The sequence below is a fragment of the Manacus vitellinus genome, unplaced genomic scaffold (assembly GCF_001715985.3).
Source record: "Manacus vitellinus isolate BGI_N305 unplaced genomic scaffold, ASM171598v3 scaffold_44_pilon, whole genome shotgun sequence".
Lineage (NCBI taxonomy): Eukaryota > Metazoa > Chordata > Aves > Passeriformes > Pipridae > Manacus > Manacus vitellinus.
In genome coordinates this window covers 723,214-744,452 of record NW_021940565.1, presented here as the reverse complement: position 1 = coordinate 744,452, position 21,239 = coordinate 723,214, and the positions used below count along the sequence as shown (strand labels likewise).

The following is a 21,239-nucleotide window of genomic DNA, read 5'->3' as shown; positions in this document are numbered from 1 at the left end:
AGGGCCTGAAAGCCCGTCCGAGCTCGGCTGTGGGTGCACAGGACTCGCTGGTACCCCTGAGCTGGCTGCACACAGAATAAAATCTACCTTCTCAGCGTGCTTGACATCATCCAGGCTCTGTGCTGTGTCCTTCTTGGCCTCCTCATACTGCCCGTTGTTGAACACCCAGGCAGCCGTCCTTTCCACCGGTGACAACGTGGCAGAGTCCACAGGCGACTGCACCTGGGGCAGAGACAGCTGTAAGCATCCCTCGGAGAAACCACACACAAACCAGCTCCAAAATTCCCTTGATTTGGAGGAGAAAGATGCCCATGACTGTCAGTCTCAAAGGATCCCCAGAACCTCTCCTGCAGGGATACACCATCCTCCCTTGACTCTGGACGTGCAGCAACTACCTGAATCCCTCTAAAACCAATGCACTTGAGAAATTTTTCTTTCTCTCTAAGTTCTTGTTTCCCAATCTTGTTCTCGCCTTTGCCACACTGTCAGTAAGGTTTTCTCACCCTGCCATGTCTCCCACAGAGAAAGCAGAGTGACAAAGCTTTGCTCACAGGTAGGAGAGGTTGGTTTCCCTGGAGTGCTGAGGAGCTGAACTTGGGAGCAGCTTCCTCAGCCAGGCTGGGACGGACTAGAGAGGAGCATGGGACTGCACAGCTTGGATCTGGGACAGCACAGCAGGACTTTAACGTGGCAGGGGGGTGCGACAATGTCATAGCGGTGCTGACTGGGACAACTGTCCAACCTCTTTGGAGGCTCTCTCTCTCCTCTTTAAGGGAATCCAAAAAGGGAGCCAAGAAAAAAAACAACAAGAAACTCTCCGCCTGGCTGGGGAAAACACGTCTTGCTACAAATTCCAAGCAATTTTCATGGACAAAGACGAGTTTATAAGCACAGGCATTAGCATAATTACCCCTGAAAGAGCAATACTGTCTCAAGTTCTTGAGAAATGCAAAAGATCAACTCCCCCCCCCCAACTGCAGCTTCTTTTTGTGCCCAGGCAGCTCTTCAGCTCCCTGCCTGGCCCCATGTTGAACCAAAGTGCAACATCTTCCCTGGCTGGGGCTTCTGAAGTCCCAGTTTCAGCCAGGAGCTCTCCATGGGGGAAGGACAGCTTCTTTAGGAGTCAGGGATCACGTCACCCTCCCGTTGTGTTTCTCCTCCCAGGAGGACAGGGCTGGCAGGTGCTGCATCTGCTGCCACAGCCCAGCTGTCCTGAGCATCCATGGAAGAAGCCTCAGTAAAGACGGGTGTAAAGGCAAAGGAGAGATGGAGGATTAGCAAAAATCCCTGTATTTAGCAGAGGCCTTTTACCCTAGAAGGAAGTCTTCACAGCAGAAAGGCTAATAGCCCCTTAGGTATAGTGTGGCAGCCTGGTAAAGCTCCTTAATTCAGATTTATTTTTATGGCATTTGCTGTCAGGCAGCCACAGCAAGGGAGACCATGAACTGTGTGTGTGGCTCTGCCACCAACAGGTTCTTCCCAGAGGTAAATACTTTGGCTCTGTGAGTATTTGGAGAAATCAGGAGCAGCAATGGATAAGCATTCACTGGAGCTATGGAGGACTGAGAAAGCAGAAATGTGACTACAAAGTAGTCCATGCCCAGCCATGTTCCAGACTGCTGAGCAACAGCAAACCTGGCCAAACAACCTTGCAAGTTTAGGACAGATTACTTCCAGCAGCCAAACTCTGAAAGCCAACAAAGAGTAAGTGGATGGCAAGCGCTTCACATGCTAATGGGTTATGAGTTATACTCTACTAAAGGGGAAAAAAGAACCAGCCTGCTAGGATCATGTATTAATTCCCTTCTTTGCCTCTCTTCCAAAGGAACACACTGACATTTCTGTTCCCACCTACCTCCTAAATGGAAATGGAAGGCAAAAAGTGACCTCTCCCAGAAAACAAAGGGCCCAGCTCTATATTCAGAAACAAATGGGACTTGTAGAGAACAGAGTCCAACAATTATAACGCCCACAAAACATGCCTAGAAAGAACATGCCCAGAAAGAACATGCCCAACTTCTCTCTTCTCTTTCTCTTTTTTAAGTAAGAACGGAATTCCACAACAAAATTTGCAATTAAAAGCACGCAATGGAATTTGCCTCAAAAAAAAAATGTTGGCCACTTGATTTGGCAACACTTTGAGATGTTGTTCATGGGTGGGGGGAAGGAAAGAACAAATTGATTTCTCTGAACAAAGCAGGAGCAAGTACTCTAATGAATCCAGTGGAAACAATTAGTATAGAAAACAGAGTGGGAAAATAAGTGGGTGCACATCCCTTTCAAATTTATCCTTGTTACTGGCCTAAAAATGCCCTACCACCACCACCACACAAGGCCTGATTGTATTCCATGAACACCTATCCATGCCTCTATGCCCAAATGTAAAACACAGGAGGGCACAAACATACCCACTTCAAATAATACACAATTGCTTTTTTGGGTGTTACTAACTTGGCCTATTAAAGCTTTGCTTTGTGATTCAGTGTTTCTGGTCTCGTACTTCAGTGAGCTTCAGGTATCAAAGTAGTTTTGAAGCCCTGATTGCTCCTGGGTTCCCAGGCATCATTCAGATTTTCTGCCTTTAATTGCAGCATTCAGGAGTTTGCCAAGAACGCTCCACTGACAGGGACAGCAGGAAAACCTTGGGCAGAGGTTGCTCTGCCAGCTTCACCTCACAGCCCAAAAGCCTTCCTCCTGCAAAACCTCTGACCTGCACATCGAGTTTTTTACCTTCGCTGCAGTGCCGAGCGTTTAAACTTCTCTTTAAATTAACTCAGGAAAAGATTTTCCTACACAGCAAATCACAACAGGATTACCATTATTTCTTTCAAAAATGGTAAAGGAATGTTGGCTTTTTGACAGGAAACCTTTGATTTAGAGTTGCCTATGAACAACTGATAAAGCGCATTAGGAGCTGGTAGATATAAGCACTCATTTCCAGAAAATATCTGCATTATTCATAGTTTGGGATGATTACTGAAAAAACAGCACTTATTTGAGGACCAGCAAGAGATTGTTTCATCATGGTGAAATATGGATTTCTCCACACTTTAGACAGCCGTGCTTATTTGTTACTTTGGCAGCAGTTTATTCCGCGACGTTTTATCTTTGTTCATTTCCCTGTTTTGAGGCAGCTCTGCTTTTAAATTAGCACCACAGGGCAAACTCAGTCTCACGTGGCAATCTGAACTTCCATTCGGAACAAAGCTGCTCCTGTTTTGGTTTTTTTGTTTTGTTTTTTTTTTTCTTCATTTAATTCAGGGAATGTTTCCAGTTCTGTTTCTTTCAGCAGGCTTGCTGCTACCTTAGTAAATGGAAAGCAGTTCTTTTTGAATGTAGTACAAAAGCATCCCAGAGTAAGAGATAAGCTGGCTTGCCAAGCTTATGATGGTGACAAGCATGACTAGTCCTTACACTTACCACTGGCTTAAGTGCTGCTGCTCTCGATTCAGCTCACCTCCAAGGTCAGGAGGCTTTGCAGCTCAAGGAGCAGTGGGTTGAACCCCCAAGCAGAGAGGCCTGGAGACAGGCTTTCCTTACCTGCTGCGTCTGCTGCCGCTGGATCGCCCGCACCTTCGGGACGGGGCTTTCCCTGGAGGAGGAGGACTGGTGCCGGGAGCGGTTCCCGTTCTGGATGGGCTCGGTGCCCATGGCCCCTGACGCCCCGGACATGCTGCCCGTGCTGCGCAGGGAAGGGCTGTGTGTCAGGGTGTGCAGCGTTTTGGCCCTGGTGCCCAGCACGGTCTGGTCCATTTTGCGGATCTGGGCCTGGCTGCTGCTGTTCTGCCGGGGCAGCACCACCGGGACGTGCTTGTCCGTGCCCGTGGGGCGCCGGGCCGAGTCCTCGCTCTGCGAGCTGCGCTTGGCAGAGTCCTCCAGGCTGCTGTTGCTGCGCCCGCTGGGCTTGAAGTCCTCACTGTTGCTGCGGCTCCGGGAGCTGGCAGTGCTCAGGTTCTCCGGGCTGGAGTCCACAGAGGCCTTGGCCATCGGCGGGCTCGGGTTGTTGAGCTGGTAAACCGGGTTCTGGAATGAGAGAGGCCGGAGGCTGCCCTGTTGGTTCCAAGCCGGGTGCAGAGGCCTCCGAACCTGGGGAGCGCTCTGGGGGGTGCTCTGAGTGTCCCACAGCTGTTTGATGTTGGCCACCTGGGTGACGGAGAGCTGGCTGCCGGCCAGGCGCAAAGGCACGTCGTGCATCATGGAACCAGAGTCACCGTGGGTCGTGTGAGGGTCCTGCAGGTCCATGAGGGAGATGCTACGTCCGTTGGGCAAGACACTTACCTTCTCATCCTTATCCGAGCATGTCATGCTCTGGGTGGATGCCTGCTGAACCAGCAGTAAGGTCTTGCCCCTAAAATGTCCATCTACATTTTCCTGTGTTGGAGACTTCAGTCTGTTTATGTCCCTGTGGAGTGGAAAGGAATTTGGTTAATTTTTGAGCAGCCAAGACCCCAAGAGATGTGTCCCAGAGAAGTCCTTCTACCTCATTTAACCTCCCCCCACTGAAAGCTTCAAGGAACTAGACTTCCTTTTATGAGCATTTTGTGTGCAAGTCAGAACACACTCTTCTTTAATTACAGCTTATCTTGGAGAATTGTGTTTGATTCAAGAAGTGCTTCATCTTTATTTTTTTTTCAGAGGTGAAATCCAAACCATTCCCACCAAGTCCTCCCCCCTTAGCCCCTTCTGCCTCCAGCAGACATCAGATCCCATTTAACCCTTTGCCAACATTATGTAACAAGTGGAAATGGCTTCAAGTTGTGCCAGGGAAGGTTTAAATTGGGTATTAGGTAAAATTTCTTCACCCAAAGGGTTGTCAAGCCCTGGCACAGGCTGCCCAGGGCGGTGGTGGAGTCACCACCCCCAGAGGGATTTAAAAGGCGTGTAGATGTGGCACTTGGAGACATTGTTTAGTGGTGGCCTTGGCTGTTCTGGGTTAGCAGTTGAACTTGATAATCTTAGAGGGCTTTTCCAACCCTAATGATTCTATGACTCCATGTATTATGGAGGTCTGAAAATTCAGCAGGAGCTGTGTCAAGGCTCCTGTATATCTGGATGTAAGCTCAGAGGGCAGAGAATTCCACATGACAAAACTGGCCCCTGTACCTGACAGCACAAAAATTACTCTGAGACCGCAGCAGCCGAGCTCTTTGGCAGTTCTGCCGTGTCACAGCTCCAGATTAACAGCTGTTACAGCAGAAGAAATGCTGCACTAAACACAGCAGGGACTAGTTTTGCTGTTCCACAAGAAATAAGTTCCACCTACAGCTCAGTTTTTCCATCAGCAGTAAATAAGCAGCCCGATGGCCAGAAGGAAACACAATGGCTGACTGTGCATCTGGACACCCAGGCTGGCAGTAAATCCTAAAATTGGTTTTAGCAGCTTAAGTCACTGACTCCCAGAGATGTGGTTGAGTCCTGGCTAAGTCCAAAGCTTCAGGTCCCCAGTGCCACCTTGTGCACATCTTACTGGGAGCGTGTATTCCCCCGAGAGAGGCCCAAGCTCCCTGTTCCACAGCGGGGCTGGGCAGCCAGTTCAGGTGATGAAGTGCTCGACTCTTAGAATCATAGAGCCACAGAATGGTTGAAAGGGGACCTTGAAGATCATCTTGTTCCAGCTCTTCACAGGTTTAACAGTGCCCCCCACACCTGCCCTCGAGCCCTGGCTGGGACATACCCATCGGCGGGGTCCTCGGTTATCTTCTGAAGTCCCGAGGAGAGACTTCCCGTGACGTTTGGACTGGAGCTGTGCTCAGTGAAGCGCTTCAGCTGCTGCTGCGTGGGTGTGGGGTTGGTCATTGATTTTGTGATATCCGCAAGAATACGAGGAAGGGGTCCCAGTTTTGCCACGGTTGCCTGTAGGAAGGAATTTTCACCCTAATTGGATACAAGCACCGCGACATCCGCCGGGTTTGTGATTTTTGGTACCGGTGCACAGAGGCGGAGGGATGGAGGTGGAAGGAAGGAGGGTGGGTGGTTGTGTGCGGGTGTGCCAGGATCGGAATGCAGTGTGTTATGGAGCAGCGCAACGACGGCGACCAGATGGATGGAGGAGACGAAACGGGGTGCAGCAGACATTGAGGAAAGAAAAGGAAATAGAAAAGAAATTAGGATTGACCCCCCAAAAATAAAAATCATGCTCAATAAAACAAAACTATTGCCATTCCAGTGCAAAACTATCATGCAAAGCACGCTAAGTCCAGGGTGGGTGAGGTCAAAGTGAAAACTATGGCATCTGCTCATTGAAGGGCATTCAAAGGCTACAGATCCAGCCAGTGTGGGGAACTTTCCAGGCAGAGGGTGTCGTGTGGTAAAGGAAATGCATGCCAACAGACAAGGGGATGCAGCATTCCAGGGGATCATGAGAGGATCACAGGGGTTGAGGGTGATGGGGAAAGGGGAGGTTTTCATCTCATAAGCCTTTCACTTTTGGCATCCTGCACCGACGCCTTCTCCTGGCGCACCGTTATCAACAACGAAGCCATTCTTCCCTACCTACACGTGAAAAATAACTGCATGAGAGCACCAAAGATCCTCATCCCAATATCATCCCACCAGCATGGGATTAAATGTGTGGCTGCAGTTACAGTTTAGCTCAGTGCTGGTCAGGCCTGGGGTGAGAGCAGCTGGCCTTCAGCAAGGAAGGCTGCTCCTCCACGCTCTGGCTTTCTCACCCCTTTGGGCCACTGCTGGGATATCAGCTACAGGGCATCTCCAGGCTCTTGGGACTGCAGGAAGAAGGTGAAGGTGCTGCAGGTTTATACAAGAAGTAAAACTCTGCTACAAAACCAATGTCCTTCTCAAAGATACCCTTATTTTCCTGTAAGCAGGTATTCAGTTGGGCTCCACAGAGAGGTCTCTTTACAGACACTTCTGTGGCTATTAATATTGCTGAGGTGACTTCTCTCATTGTTTCCCAGTCACTCCCTACAGTAAAGCTGTATTGCATGTAACTTTACCCCTCAGTTCTCTTTTTTGCAAACCCCTATACCAGCTCCCAAGGGCCTGCTAGGATAGATCCATATGTCTAACCTATGGAAAGGGCTATGCAGATCCATACATTTGGAATGTACACTCTGTGCATGTACGAGGGAAATGGAAAAACAAGATCACAACTTGTTATCAAACAAGAGATTAATACATAGTCTTTTTGAGTCAAGGACATTTCAATTTACTCTGATACAACAAGCTCAGTTTTTCGTTTTCTCTTTTAAATAATGTACTGTGAGAAAATAGATACCCAACAAATAACTATTTTGGCAACCCTTAATGCAGTAAAAATATTGAGTGCATTGCCATTCACCTCACCTCTCCAGTTTCAAAAGAAAGAATAAGATAAATGGAATACGGACAAAATAATGCATCTCTAAAAGTTGAAATATGTAACAGTTCCAAGCACTTGGAAAAAAAAAAGGACTCACAGCTCAGCTTTTCTGGGCCTTATCAACTAACTTTGCTATCAAGGTTTTAATGATTTTGGATCCTGCAAAGCCACATAGCTAAGGAAAAGCAAAGTCCTGCCTTTCCTCCTTCTGCAGCTAAATGGAAGCAGTGTTTATTGTTGGTGGTGAATGTTGGGATCAGAACAGAACCTGGACACTGCACCTGGACCTCAGCACAACCCACAGCAGAAAGCATCTTGTTTTGTTACAGGATGACACCCAGGAGTGCATCCAGGTTTTCACATGGCATCCTCTTGTATGCCAAAATCAAAGACTACGGAAATGAGACCATCTCAGCAGGCTTTGGATCAGGTCCTTGATGAGAACAGTTCTGCAGGGCCAACACATTCCTCCATCAGAGCTGGGGGAGGGCCTAGAGCCCAGCAGAGCACCTCCCTCGGCACCAAAAGGGCACTGCAGCGTTGCCATTGTCTCTGTCCAAACACCTCCCTTTCTCTTCCAGCTCGCTTATGAGAAAGGACTGGCTGCTCAGGGAATTCCAGGTGTACTTTTAAGCGCTGCCTTCACCACCTGACCTTCCTAAAGGCTCCACAAAGTGTTTGCAGTGCTGCCGAAGCCCAACCACTTCACACGCCCCGCTCCAGGCCATGATCCCAAACCGCGGAAGGAACGGTTGTGAAACACCCCCACCAAACACTCCCCTGCAAAGCTGCTCCCTTGATATTTCCTGGTGTTTACTGTTGCTACGATACCATCCCTAGATCTACCCTCCCAGGCCTCCAAAGGGCTTTACCTTATCAAGCTGGGACACAACCTCCCAGAGGAGGGAATGCAGCACCGAGAGCTCTCTGCCCAGGTCGATGTAGCCGTCGTATCCAGGCATGTTGGAGATGGTATCCGGGTTAGAGAGCTCCCTCAGGAAACGCTGCATTCCTCCCCACTCGTGCTCCAAAAATTCATTCATGAAGGCCATGTACTCTTCTTTGATGCCAAACCTGCAGGGAAGGGAGGCCAGGGAGGAAACCCAGTCAATAACCTCCACACAAAATACGGAGTGCAAGTGCTTGCAGACAGTTTACTTAAACACTTCACTTTAGACCTGCCTTTCTGAAGATTTGGAGTCTTTAAAAAAAAAAAATAAAATAAAAAGAGATTTTAAAATCTGGAGATTTTGACTTCAAAATCTGGAGATGTTGAAAATCTGAAAATTTCAAAACCTTGGAGGAAAAAACCCACATGGACAACTTCTGTTTTCTTGGACTTATTTAAATACTACTGATGCACTGTTCATATTACAATCAAGGGCTCAACACATCTCTTCCCTTTCTCCCACAAGACAGTCTTTCTCTCCTTCCCTTTTCTGCACCTGCTCCCCTGTAAGAGATGTGCCATGTCCTTTGTATCGTTCAGCTGGGAACTGTGGAGGAAAATCATGATCCTGGGTGGGAACAGGCTTTTTTCCTTTTGAAACAGCATAAACACTGACATGCTAATGCATGACTCTTGTTGGTTTTATATCGTGTCCCCTCCATAGAACTCAACACAGCTCCAATCTGCATGTGAAAAGGAGAATTTATCTGAGGTGGCTCAAGGGGAACAGTGTTCACACCTAAGTGAGGAGTTTCCTTCTTTTCTAAAATGGCTTTGGTTTACCAGACAATCAGCTGGCTGTGAGCACGACTAGGAACGAGGGCTCTGCTTGCACCCCACGGATTTCAGGTTCATTGCCAGCACCTACTTGGCAAAATTGGCGAGGTTCTGGATGACTTTAGCGATGAGGGTGAGCGTGCGGGAGGTCTGGTCGTCAGGGTACTCCTGCATGAGGTTGAAGAGGCTGGGGGACATGATGGCAGGGCACAGGAAGCGGAGGAAGAGAGAGGCACTGATCAGGCGTTCACTGATGTCCTGCTTGCCCCTGTTCAGGCACTGCTGCTTCCAGGATGCAAAGACCTCCTTCAGCTCACGAGGGAACACGCTGGAAGACAAGAAACCAGGAAATAAAATCAGGCTGGCAATGAGATGCAAGAAGTTGAACTGGTGATCAGTCACCTGCAATAATTATCTGTGAGAAAACATCATCAGCTCTTTTTTCCACCTCCCCTTTTTCTCTCTCTAGGCTAGGTAATGTCATTAGGCATCTATTCATAGATCCCCATTTAATCTGGTGATACTTAAGTAGTCTTTAAAGCATCCCTTGTTCATATGAGTTAAGTGAAGCCAGACATGCTGATTTGCAAGCTAAGAACTACTCAGCCATTGCTACCCTGGAGCAGACAGAGTGGTGGAGTATTGAAAACAAACTGAACTCATCTCCATAACTGACAGTTTTACCTCGCTTGTTAAGCTCTCAATACTGTGCATGTGCTTCATTCTGAAGCAGAAAGGCCCCTCTTCTTTCACTGCTCCTCAGAAACAGAGACTAAAAGAAATCTCTCTGCTGACGCTTCCTCCCCGTGAGTTCCTGTTCAATTCCACACACCTGAAGCGTCTAAAAGCTTTCTGTACACATCAAAACTTGCAGCTTTTTATGCCAAGTTCAAGCTGGGCTGCTTTCTTCTCATTTTATTCCCTCCTTATCCAGTTACACTCAGTACGTGTTCCCTTGGCAGCGGATTTGGGCAGAAGCTCCTGTGGGTATGGTGTGTGGGCTGGGACCATTCAACCTCGGCACAAATTCCACCTGCAGTGTGGTGGCACACGTAGGAAGGTGGAGGGGAGGAAAAGAAGGGAGGCTGGGAAGATGGATGGGTCTGTGCTCTTTCCCTGAACCACTGCTGTTCTCTCACTGTCAGGGGAGGAACAGGCACCCTCTGAGCAAACAGGGAGAAGGGGAGGGAAGATGCCTTACCAGTAGGAATTGATAATCTTGCAGAAGACCAGCTCACAGCACATCTTCAGGTTGCACTGATGATCTGCTAATTCACTCTGAGAACACCTGCTGGGATCCGCTTCACAGTTTTCATCTGACTCATACACAGCCTTGATAAACTCCCCTGGAAAAAGGGAAGAGGATGAGAAACAGGGGTAGATACAGGAAAAGCCTACTTGACACACCTTTAAATCCTGATTATGTCTTCCCCTGGCAACTGCCTGTCCTGCTGCCAGTGTCTGCAGTACAGCCTCCAGACACCAGATGTTGGGGACATGACTCCTCCCAGCCTTGTCCAAGCAGGGCACAGCCAGTGCTCTGATGCTTCAGCCTCCTGTGCCCTCACTGTCCCCAAGCACAGGTGCAAAAACAGGATGGCTTTGCTTAGCAACCCTGCAGACACTTCACTTATGGCCTAAAGAGGAGGATCTGACTTTGTATTCAAACCGTGTTATCAACCATAAAATCATCCACAGCCTCAGAAATGAAGCTCTGTGTTATTTGTCTTCATAATTTCCCCAGGAAACGCACTTGGCAACGATATTTATTTATATTATTTTTAAATATGCAATTTTTTCTAATTTTAAAAAGTGTCACCTTGCTCTTGAATAAGAGTAATACCTGAGTTCTAGCTAGATGCTGCTAATTTTCACAGCCTCTTATATCAGCACCTTACAGCACTTTTATAGCCTGCATCTTTCAAGCTCCCTGGCATTTGTCACCCTCCCCTTACAGCATCACAGCAGAAGCTGCACACATACAAACCAGATGAAGTTGCCTTTGTCTGACACAGTGGAATGAACTGCTCACTAGTTTCCCTGTTCTATATGCAGGCACACCAAGTGGTTTTCAAACTGTTGGTGTTCACTAGGAAAACTCTTTATTCGTTGATTCAATGATTCAACGTCTTTCATCTCCTCTGATGATCTCGCTGGCTCCAAGCAAACACCAAGGCTTGTTTGTGCAAAAGGGGTTTGCTTTTAGCCTTTGTTTTCCTTAAACACCTCCCACCCCTCCCCAAATCTCAACTCAGCAGTCTTGTTGCAAGCAAAGCAGGCAGCACATTTTCTTTTTTTTTTTTTTTTTTTTTTTTTTTTGTGATGGGATCCAAAAAATTTCAGGCTAAAGGCACCTAGATCACCTCTTTGCAAAACTCCTGGCATCACTTTTGTTGAGCCAATTCTGTTTTAACTGTTGTTTACTGGATAGTATTTTTCTTCCTTAAACACACTTGATACTTACTCATAGTGGCCCACAGGACCCTGCCTTAATCATATATAATATGTCCTTACAGATGTGTTACAACTCTAACACCAAGTGTGGTGCCATTAATCCTTTCACAGAACATGGCAGCTGAGCAAAATGACATTTAGAACTTGGTAAAGAATTAGATGGGGATACTGTCATGAGCAATGTTGCCCCGAGATACAGACAGGCTGGACAACCTTAGGGGGATGTTTCCATCTCCCCTGTCTATGATTTACCATCTTATCACTCAGTGCTAAATGATGTATTAGAAGTCATTAATGTCAAAATATTTTTATGCAATTACTGCACATTAAGGAGCTTGCAGTCAGATATAATGGAGTGGTCCCACAGCTGATGGCTCAGCCTGCTGGGAAGCACAGCACAAAGCACCACGCTGCTCGTTTCCCCGTACCAGGCAAGAGCCTACGACTGCCACTTATGCTCAGTGGTTCCACCCAGGAGAGAGTAAGAGCACCAGAACAGGCTCATTATGCTTCAGAAATGGCCAAACTGGATATAATCACAGACCTGACTATGCTGACCCTTGGAGCACTAATTTAGCCAGCTATCTCCTTGATGCCTTGCCAGCGTCTGGGATTGCTGAGGACAAGCGAGACTGCTGGGAAAGCAAGCTGCTTGGCTTTTTTTCTTTTTTTTTTATCTTGTTTTTTTTTTTGAAAGGATGTGGTGTGGGACTTGGCTTTGGCCTGATCTTGTTTCCCTTGTATCAATTTCCAAAGCTTTCCTCATCCCAGAAACAGCAGGGGGATGGGTGGCTCCTTGTGCAATTGGGGATAATGAAGACTGTGCGGAGTTGGTAAAAGCTGACTGCAGGGTTTGTCTGGGAAAGAGTGTGCTACTGCTATATTTGTGTGGACAGGAATTCCCAAGGCAGTGCCTTATGATTAGAGCAGAACCTTTTGATGGAAGTGGGACAATAATACAATTATCAGAATCCACCCCAGCACATAACTGTGGACATTAGGACTCTGTGGGGGAAACAGAGTAAGAGATTCCAGGTTGGCCAGGCAGTTTTAATGAGGCAGTGAGTAAGGAGCACTTGGGATAAACACAGGCAGGAGGCTCCCCTGACAGGATACATCTTGATCTCCTGCCCTGGGATGCTCAGCAGCCCTGCAGCCTCACTCCCTGACCTTGTTTCTGTGAGGACTGTCTTTCAAAATCCCTTTTTTAAGCCTGTTTGTTTATCAGATGGAACAATCACCATTGCCCACAAAGAAACTGCAGTGTTATACCTTTTCATCACACTAGAGGAAAGCTACCCAGAAAGATATAAAGTGGTAACACAAGCTTTAAGAGGGACTCAGCTACATCAAATCAAGCCTGCCTTGCCTTGGGTGCTACTCCTGCAGGAACCAAAGAGGAAGAGCATTGAGAGCAAGACAAGAGTGTATTTTGCTGTCTGGATACCAGACTTTCTTACCCAGTGCATCCTGAAGGTACTTCTGTCCTACCAACTTGAGGTACTCCTCAATAGCTTTGGTAGCAAGTGTGTTCTCCCTGAAGATCAAGACATCGTGTTCCCCACAACGATCCACCTCAGCCATCACCAAATCCGTCAAGAAGTCCTGAACAAAAAGGTCAGATGGCAAAGGTTACTTTAACCAGACTCAGTCGTGCCAGGCTGACTGCAGAAGCCCAGAAGGAAGGATAAACAGAGGAGCCAGAGGATTACTGAAAATAATTGCTCAGCTTGGGACAAAGGGTGCAGCTGACACATAAAAGAGGGCCAAGGAAATAGTACAGCTCCTCCTGGGTTTATTATACTGTGGTTTTGTCTGCTGAAAGAAACTGTGCTATTATATTTATATTTTTTATACAGATTATTCCATACAAAGTTGGACTTAAAAGTCCAGGTTGAAAGTGAGGCACAAGTTCTTACAGCTTGGTGAAATTTAAATAAGGAGAATGGCGTAATAAATTAAATTCACAAAACCACAAAAGTGGTTCAGGATCTGGGGAAAAAGAAATTATCATACTTGCTGTGGATCTATATGACTTAACTTGAACTGTATTCAATTGCCCAGGCAGGATCTATCAGCAAGCCTTGATACAGACAATAACCTCTTGATATAAGGTCTAATTCTACAGTAATACTTATTTCCTGAAGTGATAACTTTGTGTGAGTCAAGGACATTTAGTACTCTTGGTTTTCAATCCATTATTGCTGTTTCTTTTCAACAAAATCCAAGAGAATTCTTTTCACCTGGTGCCAATTGGGAACATCCAGCTGCATCCCCATCAGCAACTGGAAATGTACCTTCTTGGGAGCTTTAGATTATGGCAGCCTGAGCCACTCAGTGCTTCCCATAAACAGAGGTTCAAATCTTCACACACCAAGAATGCTAAATTGTAACAGTTGGCACTGCAGGAATCCAGAGCCTGTTTCCCAGCAGGATTTCAATACAATCCCAGCTACCAGCTTCTCTCAGACAACTTGTTAAGGAACGAGCTCCCATCACACGCTGTCACAGAGCACCAGCCTTCCTGAGACGTACCTCAAGGGGCAGGTGATTATGCAAACAGAAAAGGACCTTTTTGGAACAGTTAAATGAGGCTGTCCCTTGGATGTTGCTTATGGCCATCCTTCCACATCTCTGTCCCTCTGACTTGTGCTTGGTTGGGCTTAACTTGCTCTAACTGGCTTCACTGCAAGGAGCTGACTTTAGCATGGTACTGCTCACACACCCAGCCGGAGGCGGCACCCAGATAAATCAATGTCCCTTAATGCTGCTCGGAATTCCCCAGGACCTGCAGGATAACTCTCCCACAGTTCATTTGAAGGAATCAGTGTGCACCCCGAAGTCCTAGCAACATCCTTGGGGCAGGTGGGATCACCACTAACTCAGTATAGATTCTCCAAGTGGCTGTTCAAACGCCGGCCAAATCGATGTCGGCATCGATTCGCTGACTCAGCGCTGACTCAGCGCTGGCACCCGCTGCTCGCTGTATCACACACTTATTGTATCACAGATTCTATTTGGAGAATTCTCCAGTTTACCAATCCCTTGCTTATTTATCTCTTAACCTATATCCTGACTTTAGAAATGCAGGAAAGGTTCCTGAACATTCAGCTGCAGGCCCTAATTTTTAGAATAACGTGAAGTTCTGAACTCCTCACGCTTACCTTTTGTACAGAGCATCTTCTGCTGTTGCCTGTGGCCATGGGCTTCCCAGTTTCCACCTGAGATCACCCATCAGTAGCCAGAGTCGCTCCAACAGGAGTCACCTGTACTTACCTTTGCTCTCCCAGTGCTCTGAAGAATGTGCACCAAGGCACAAGCCATCTCCTCCTTGTTCTTGACGCTGATCACAGGCTCCAGCACGGAGCACAGCAGGGAGTAGTTGCTGGTAACATACTCCCCAAACTCTTTGTATTGCTCCATGGGCAAGATGGTGATGGTCTGGTAACGGGACTTGATCCGAATGGAAGGCCCCCCTGACTTCCCCTTGTTGGCTGTAGGTGTGCTCACGGGGTACCATTTCTCCACAAACTGCCGACCGGTCACGCTGGCCGTGGGAATGTTGACCAGCCCTATGTAATTGTTCTTGTCCTTTTTCTTTTTCTTCTCCACGTCCTTGTAGATGTGAACTGTGATGCTCTGAACGTGTGGGAGGGTGTAGAACTCAAAGTGCTCCCCCCAGAAGATGTTGTCTGCTTTTGCTTTGCTGGTGGTGCGGGCAAAGAGAGTGTCATCAAGGCACAGCTCACAGAAGTATTTCTTCTTGGGGGTCAGGTCCTTGGCCTCAATGATCCAGAGGCGCAGCACGTTCTCAGCTCGACGGCAATTGTCCTGTGCAGAAGAAAGAGCTCAGTTCTGATCCCAAATCCCCAAAAGTTTTGTCTTCTAAAGCAGCAGCAAAGGACTGCCTTTCGTGTCCAAGGTAAGGACAGTGTCAGAATTCAGAATCAGACTGTCTGATCCAGAGAGAATAAGAATCTCTAGAAAAACTGGACACTTTCCAAAACAGAGGCAAAGGGATGTCTTTTGTATGTCAAGGGCGGGGACTAGAACATTTTTCTTCTTAAAAAGCTATATTTGAAATACCTTAGAAAACAAACATGCAGCACAAGAGCCCCTCATAAGCTGCTGGACTGCTGTGGCACACTGCCTTGTTTACTCTTGTGAGTAACTCCCAGAGCACTGTTTGCCTGTCCCTGGAAGGCGGGATGCCAGCTATGCAGTGACTTATCCGATTCCCCTTCTCACTTCAGCTCCAATTACTTTTATTTTTGTGGGGTTTTTTTTTTTTTTTTTTTTGCTTGTTTTTTTGTTTTGTTTTTCCTCCCCAAACTGGGCCCCTGCAGTAAAACACGACCCTTAGGAAGCTATTGCCCCACGCTCGGGGGCACAGGCACCAGAAATCCAGCGCGCAGGATCCCAGGCGGGCCCTGGGGCAGGGATGGGGCGTGTGTTTACTCGTTAAAGGTCTGACCTACTGCACTCCCTGGAACGGCACACGGCGGCTTCGGGCACACGGATGAGCGGACGGCTCCCCAGACTAAATTAATTGAGGATGCATCTGTGGGAAGCCCTGGTACACCGGACTAAAATCCAATCATACCACCTCCATTCCCCCACTAATCTTATTTCCGCAGTTTCTGTTACCTTCATCGGCTGCGATATTCGGCGTATGTTTTCCATCCACCAGTCCCTCTCTGCTGCAGAGCAACAACTGAAGCATTTACTGCCCTTGGAGTAGGTTACCTGCAACGAGTAAATGACAGGCTGAGTCCGGGCAAGCCTGGGAGACATGCGAGAGGCTGCAAAAAGCAAGGGAGGAGATAAGCAGTGCTCGAGTAACAAAGTAAATAAGAAAAAGGCAGGGAAACAGCACAGCAGCCTGAAAGGGAGAGAGGTTAAAAGGCCCACAAAATGCAGAGAGCAAAGAAACCCTCTGAATTTATATAAAACTAAACAAACATATGAGTAGCAGCAGAGGCTCCTCTTAAAGACTTTTAAACAAAGCTTTAATCAACCAGTTAATTTATGTTTTTTTAAACACTTGTTAATTGATCCATAGCTATTAAAGCTTGCTGTTTTTTCTGTTAAGGCCCAAAGGCAGATGACTCGGTTACCAAGAGGGTAAAGACAGGCAGAATGAACAATGCATTAATATAAGGCAAAACACACTGGCAACGATGATTTCAGTAAATAAAAAAAATATTTCCAAGGGCCCACACAGGCAGCAAAAGTCTAAAACAAACTGAGGGAGTTGTGCTCTGCTGCAGCAGTGACACTCACTGCCGTACACAGCTCTGCTTTCCCACAGGAGGGAACCACCTCAGTTTCTTGCACTGTTACGTGGCCTGACAAGCCTCATTTACTCTTTCCATTCATTTGTGCACACAATTACAAAGCAGTTTGAGGCTGCAGCGTCAGAGCTAAGCTGTTGCCAGTATTTTCCACCCAGCTCCCCAAACCTAAGCAAGCTGCAAAGTGCTTCCAACCAGAAGAATGAGGCCGAAGCAAACAGGAACAGTTCCTGGATACATCCCGAGGGAGCAGAGCTTGATATGCTGGTTTACTGCCAGAATTTTCCAGGCTGTAAACAGATCTTTGTTCCAGAAGTTTAGACCCATCTGACTAATCCTGCAGAAGACAGAGAGCCACCCGGCCCTGCCACCGCAGGTGACGATGGCTCAGCTGCATCCAAACACACACATGACTCGGTGTGACAATCCCTGCTGGAGCTGTGAGGGGAGGACTGTGCTCACACACACGGCCTGTTCCCGAAGCAGAGCTCGGAGCCACGGCCTGCAGCCTGTGCTGAAACAGCAAAAGGATCTTTGGATCCTGCTCCACAGTGCAAGGGACACGTCCGTGCTTACTGAGGCTTCTCCTCTGGCAGCTGGAGAACGGGCTGAGCTAATGGAAGGGGGCTCTGACTGGAAAGTCCATTTCTCAGTTACAGTAAATTTTCTGAATTTAATTTTAGGTGAATTTGGACGTGAACACACAGTTTATGCCCATACTATTGCAGGTTCATTGCATTGCATGTATCAACTGGACATCTGCATGCAAACCACACACGCTCAGGTATTTATCGAATTAAAGAGATTTTTCAATTAGGAGACCTGGTAATTGAAAAAGATTCCTCTCTGTTGAGTGATTGATGCCATTAGCCTCAAGGACTTTAAAATCACGTGCTGGTTCAACAGCCCCCACCCAAAACTCAGCACGGCAGCCAATCTATTTTCCAGTTCCCAAGGCCCAGAGCAGTGATCTCTGAGGGCTCAGGGAGACCGAGAGCTGCGTGTTTGGAGCTCACCTCAAAGCAGAAGTCTCGTCCAAGGATGCTGCTGTGGAGTGGTTTGACATAAACTGCTTCTTCTGCTGCAAAATCCAGAGTCTCTATGGTGTTGGCGTGGTTCAGTAAAGACTCATGGGAACGGGACTCCTTCAGCTTGGGCAGCTCACGTGGTCTGCAGGACAAGAAGGAAAGGAAACATCACTTTTCTCACAATTACCAAAAGAGCTGGCAAGATCCCAGACAAAGCTGCAGCTTGTTGGTGCTTATTCAGAACAACTTCTGCAATTAGTCTGCAAACCTTATGAAAATAACATTAGGCCAGTAACCCCAGACTCCCAAAGGAATATCCAGCTACGCATGCCTTGGAAGTCCATTCCCACTGACCTAGAAATTGTAGCTGCCGAGCTGTCAGTGAAAGAAAAACAGCAAAACAAAAAGTTCAGAATTTAACTGCTGAAATTTAAAGAAAACCCATAGACAGCTTTGGACATATTACTGAAAATATTTGTTACTAGCTAGTGTAGTGGAAAAATATTGTGTATTAGCAGCAGAAAGCACATGGACCTCTAAATCTGTAACCAGTGCAGAATGAGAGCAGATGACCCCCCACAATACACTTGATTTTTAACAAACAAAGCCTTTACACTAAAGTAAAAAAATGCAAATTCCTTCCCACTTCATAATTTTAAAGTCAGTCACCTACATTCCTCAGGCTTCTTCCAGTTTGAACAATTTCCCATTTTCTGGATACATCCATTCTCTTTTAACTTTTCCTCACTAATGCACTTGGCTTCTCCTTTTCAGTCCACTGTCCTGTAAACCCCTGAGCTCCACCAGAGCTGGCATCTCCCAAATTCACAGCACCTTTTTATCAAGGCAGCCTTCTCTTTGTCCCCACCAGTTCTTGAATATTTCTCAAAGACATATCCCTCCTTCCACCATGCCACAGCTTTTGGCAATCAACAGCAGCATTAGAAAACGTGTTCTAACACTTTCTGTTCTCTTCCAGTTTGATTTAATGCAACATTTGTGCATAGTAGGGAGTTCTGCTGTCACACAGTACTACAACACATGCCCATTTATAGGTGACATGGTTCCATCTCTGCTCCTTCTGACTCCAAACTGACACCTGGACTAGAAGCTCCTGCAAGTAAAGTTATATAATGCTTGAGGCACAACTTGCATCTCAAGGTAAATGCCATGTATGGACACATTTTTCCTGAGAAAAATTCCTGGCTGGAATCCAGTCAAAGCCTTCACAGTTGACCAACAAGCAGGAAGAGCACAGAGTCCCAGGTTAGCAGAAAAGGAGCTGTTTGCCTGGCAGGTCTAGATTTTGTAAAGGTATTGAAGTCCCTATGTTCAGTGATCCCTGAGAGTGTGTCCATAACATAGCTGCCCATCCAGCAAGTGTGACTGAGCACAAGGAACAGATGTGAAAGGAAAGAGGCATCAGCTCTCTACACATCATGCAGAGAAAGGTGGTGCTCCTGTGTCCATCCTCAGAGTATTTCCTCTTTTTTTTCCCTAATTTTGAAAAGTATTTTTTGTATCCTGCCTTTAAAAATCTTATACAAAAAAACCCAAACTCATATTCTGCTTCCTTCGCAAAATCCAAATTCTCCTACCTGTGAGCAACTCTATAGGGAAACAAAGAGGAAAAAAATTCCAAGCACTTGAAAAAGGCTTCTTAACAAAACCTTGGGTACCACAAAGGGTACATGCAGTGCAGCAAGCAGAGCTCACCTGACTGCTCTTTTGTCCAGAGTGAAACGCTGAAGGTATTCGAGCAGATTCACACGCGATAAGATTTATTACACAGTAAGGGAGAACTCTGTTCCCTTTTAATATATTGAATGACCGAAGTGCAGCCAGCAAAACCCTTTGATGGGAGGAATATTCCAAAGACACTGATTTCAGATGCAAAGCAGCAGCCCTGCTACGAGGCTGTGCTTTGTTCTAACAGGTTCCAGCAGCAGCTGAACCAACGCAAACCGAAAACCTCAGCCATGTATAATTGAGCACTCGCTGCAGCTAAGGTAGGGCAAGTCTAAAATAAACACACCACAATACACCACTTTAATGCCATCTCTGCAAAATCCTCTCTAATTTCTCCTCTCAGGAAAGCACTGCTGAGGTCACTTGGCTTCTGTCCCTGCCCCAAACTCTCAGCGATTCCAGTCCTTACGAAGCGCTTGGGTGCTGAGAGCCTGCAGCCAGCTCCTGGTTGAGGAAGGAAAGCAAGGAGTGGTTGCACAGAGGGGGAAGAGGAGGGAGAGATAAACAATTACCAAAGAAAGGAGAAAGAAAAAGAGATTTTGCAAATCTCAGTTCAGTGGAGGCTGCACTTGGAGCAAAGCAAGGCAAGCAGACCTACACGAAACAATTGCACAGCCACTTAGCAGTGCATCCCCAAACCATTGCAGTGCCACATGCCACGGCCCTTCCCTGCAAACTTCCTTCTCTGGGCTACATCTCAGACAAGAAATCCTGCCGGGGGGAGGAAGAAAGGCACAAGACAAATCCAAGAGGAGCTCTTTCCTCAAGCCTCAGGTTACAGATTTCAGAGGAACATCCTGCCAGGCAGATAGGCTGGGGCCGGGAGAGCAGCCAGTGAAGAAAGCTCTCTCCTCCGCGGCTGCGCTCCCACCGGCCCTGCACGGAGAGGCTCCCAGGAGAGGCTCCCAGGTCCATGTTGCCATGACACAGCCTCCCTTAAGGAGATTAGGGGGGGCTGGCAGCCTGGAGAGGCAGCAGGCGAGGGGAGGCCGCTCCGCAGACGTGGCAAAGGTGACCTTTCCAGAGAGGGAAGTTCCCTCCTCCTCGTCCTTTCCTATGAATTTGATGAGATCCGGTCATTAAAGCCAGAGGGAGAGAGCGAGTCATCTGCCAAGAAAGCCTCCAAACAGCCTCTGGGGACAGGGCAGGGGCAAGGGCAGGTACACACAGTGACTGCACTCTGTGTCTCCACGTCCCATCCTGCAAGTTACACCTTGTAGTAGCATCTCTTCCGCTCCATCGCTCCTCTGACTAGTCAGCTGTGAGCAGCTGGGTTTGCTGCAGAGCAGCTGGAGCACTGGTCGTTTTGTTGACTCAGGGCCCCTGTTCGAACGATCCCTTGAAGTTACTGTATTTAAAACAGCTCAATAAACTGATTAAGTGGCTTGGAATTGGCACTGTATCTTCCACAAACATCAGAGGCAACAGTCGTAAAGCTGTTGGTTAGATGCAACCACATGCATTTACAAACACAAGTACATGCATTTGTAAGCACCACGGTATAGATTTCATCTATTGATAGATCTGCAAAGCAGATCATTGACTTGTGCCTAAATCAGCAGCATCCCAATCGATTTAGGCAATAATTATACAGAAGTAATAGTTCTCTGCAGCTTTAAAGCCTCATCTGATATGCTGAAGCAGTAACAAGGAAAGAAAATTGCTTG

At 47.2% G+C, this 21,239-nt stretch overlaps 1 protein-coding gene across 4 annotated transcripts in view; it reads right to left on the bottom strand.

Annotated features, from left to right (window-relative positions):
• Nucleotides 1-21,239, bottom strand: part of RASAL2 (RAS protein activator like 2) — a 106,669-nt gene that overhangs the window by 10,987 nt on the left and 74,443 nt on the right. For 3 of the 4 annotated variants that reach the window (XM_029962252.1, XM_018079118.2, XM_018079116.2), the window contains 10 exons: nt 17,812-17,965; nt 16,149-16,247; nt 14,778-15,332; nt 12,962-13,106; nt 10,249-10,393; nt 9,139-9,375; nt 8,194-8,395; nt 5,675-5,874; nt 3,541-4,402; nt 88-222 (listed from right to left, as the gene is read on the bottom strand). In XM_029962252.1, coding sequence (XP_029818112.1) covers nt 88-222; nt 3,541-4,402; nt 5,675-5,874; nt 8,194-8,395; nt 9,139-9,375; nt 10,249-10,393; nt 12,962-13,106; nt 14,778-15,332; nt 16,149-16,247; nt 17,812-17,965 — 2,734 coding nt within the window. The remainder of the gene's footprint in view (nt 1-87; nt 223-3,540; nt 4,403-5,674; nt 5,875-8,193; nt 8,396-9,138; nt 9,376-10,248; nt 10,394-12,961; nt 13,107-14,777; nt 15,333-16,148; nt 16,248-17,811; nt 17,966-21,239) is intronic. The other variant, XM_029962251.1, reaches the window with a different exon arrangement.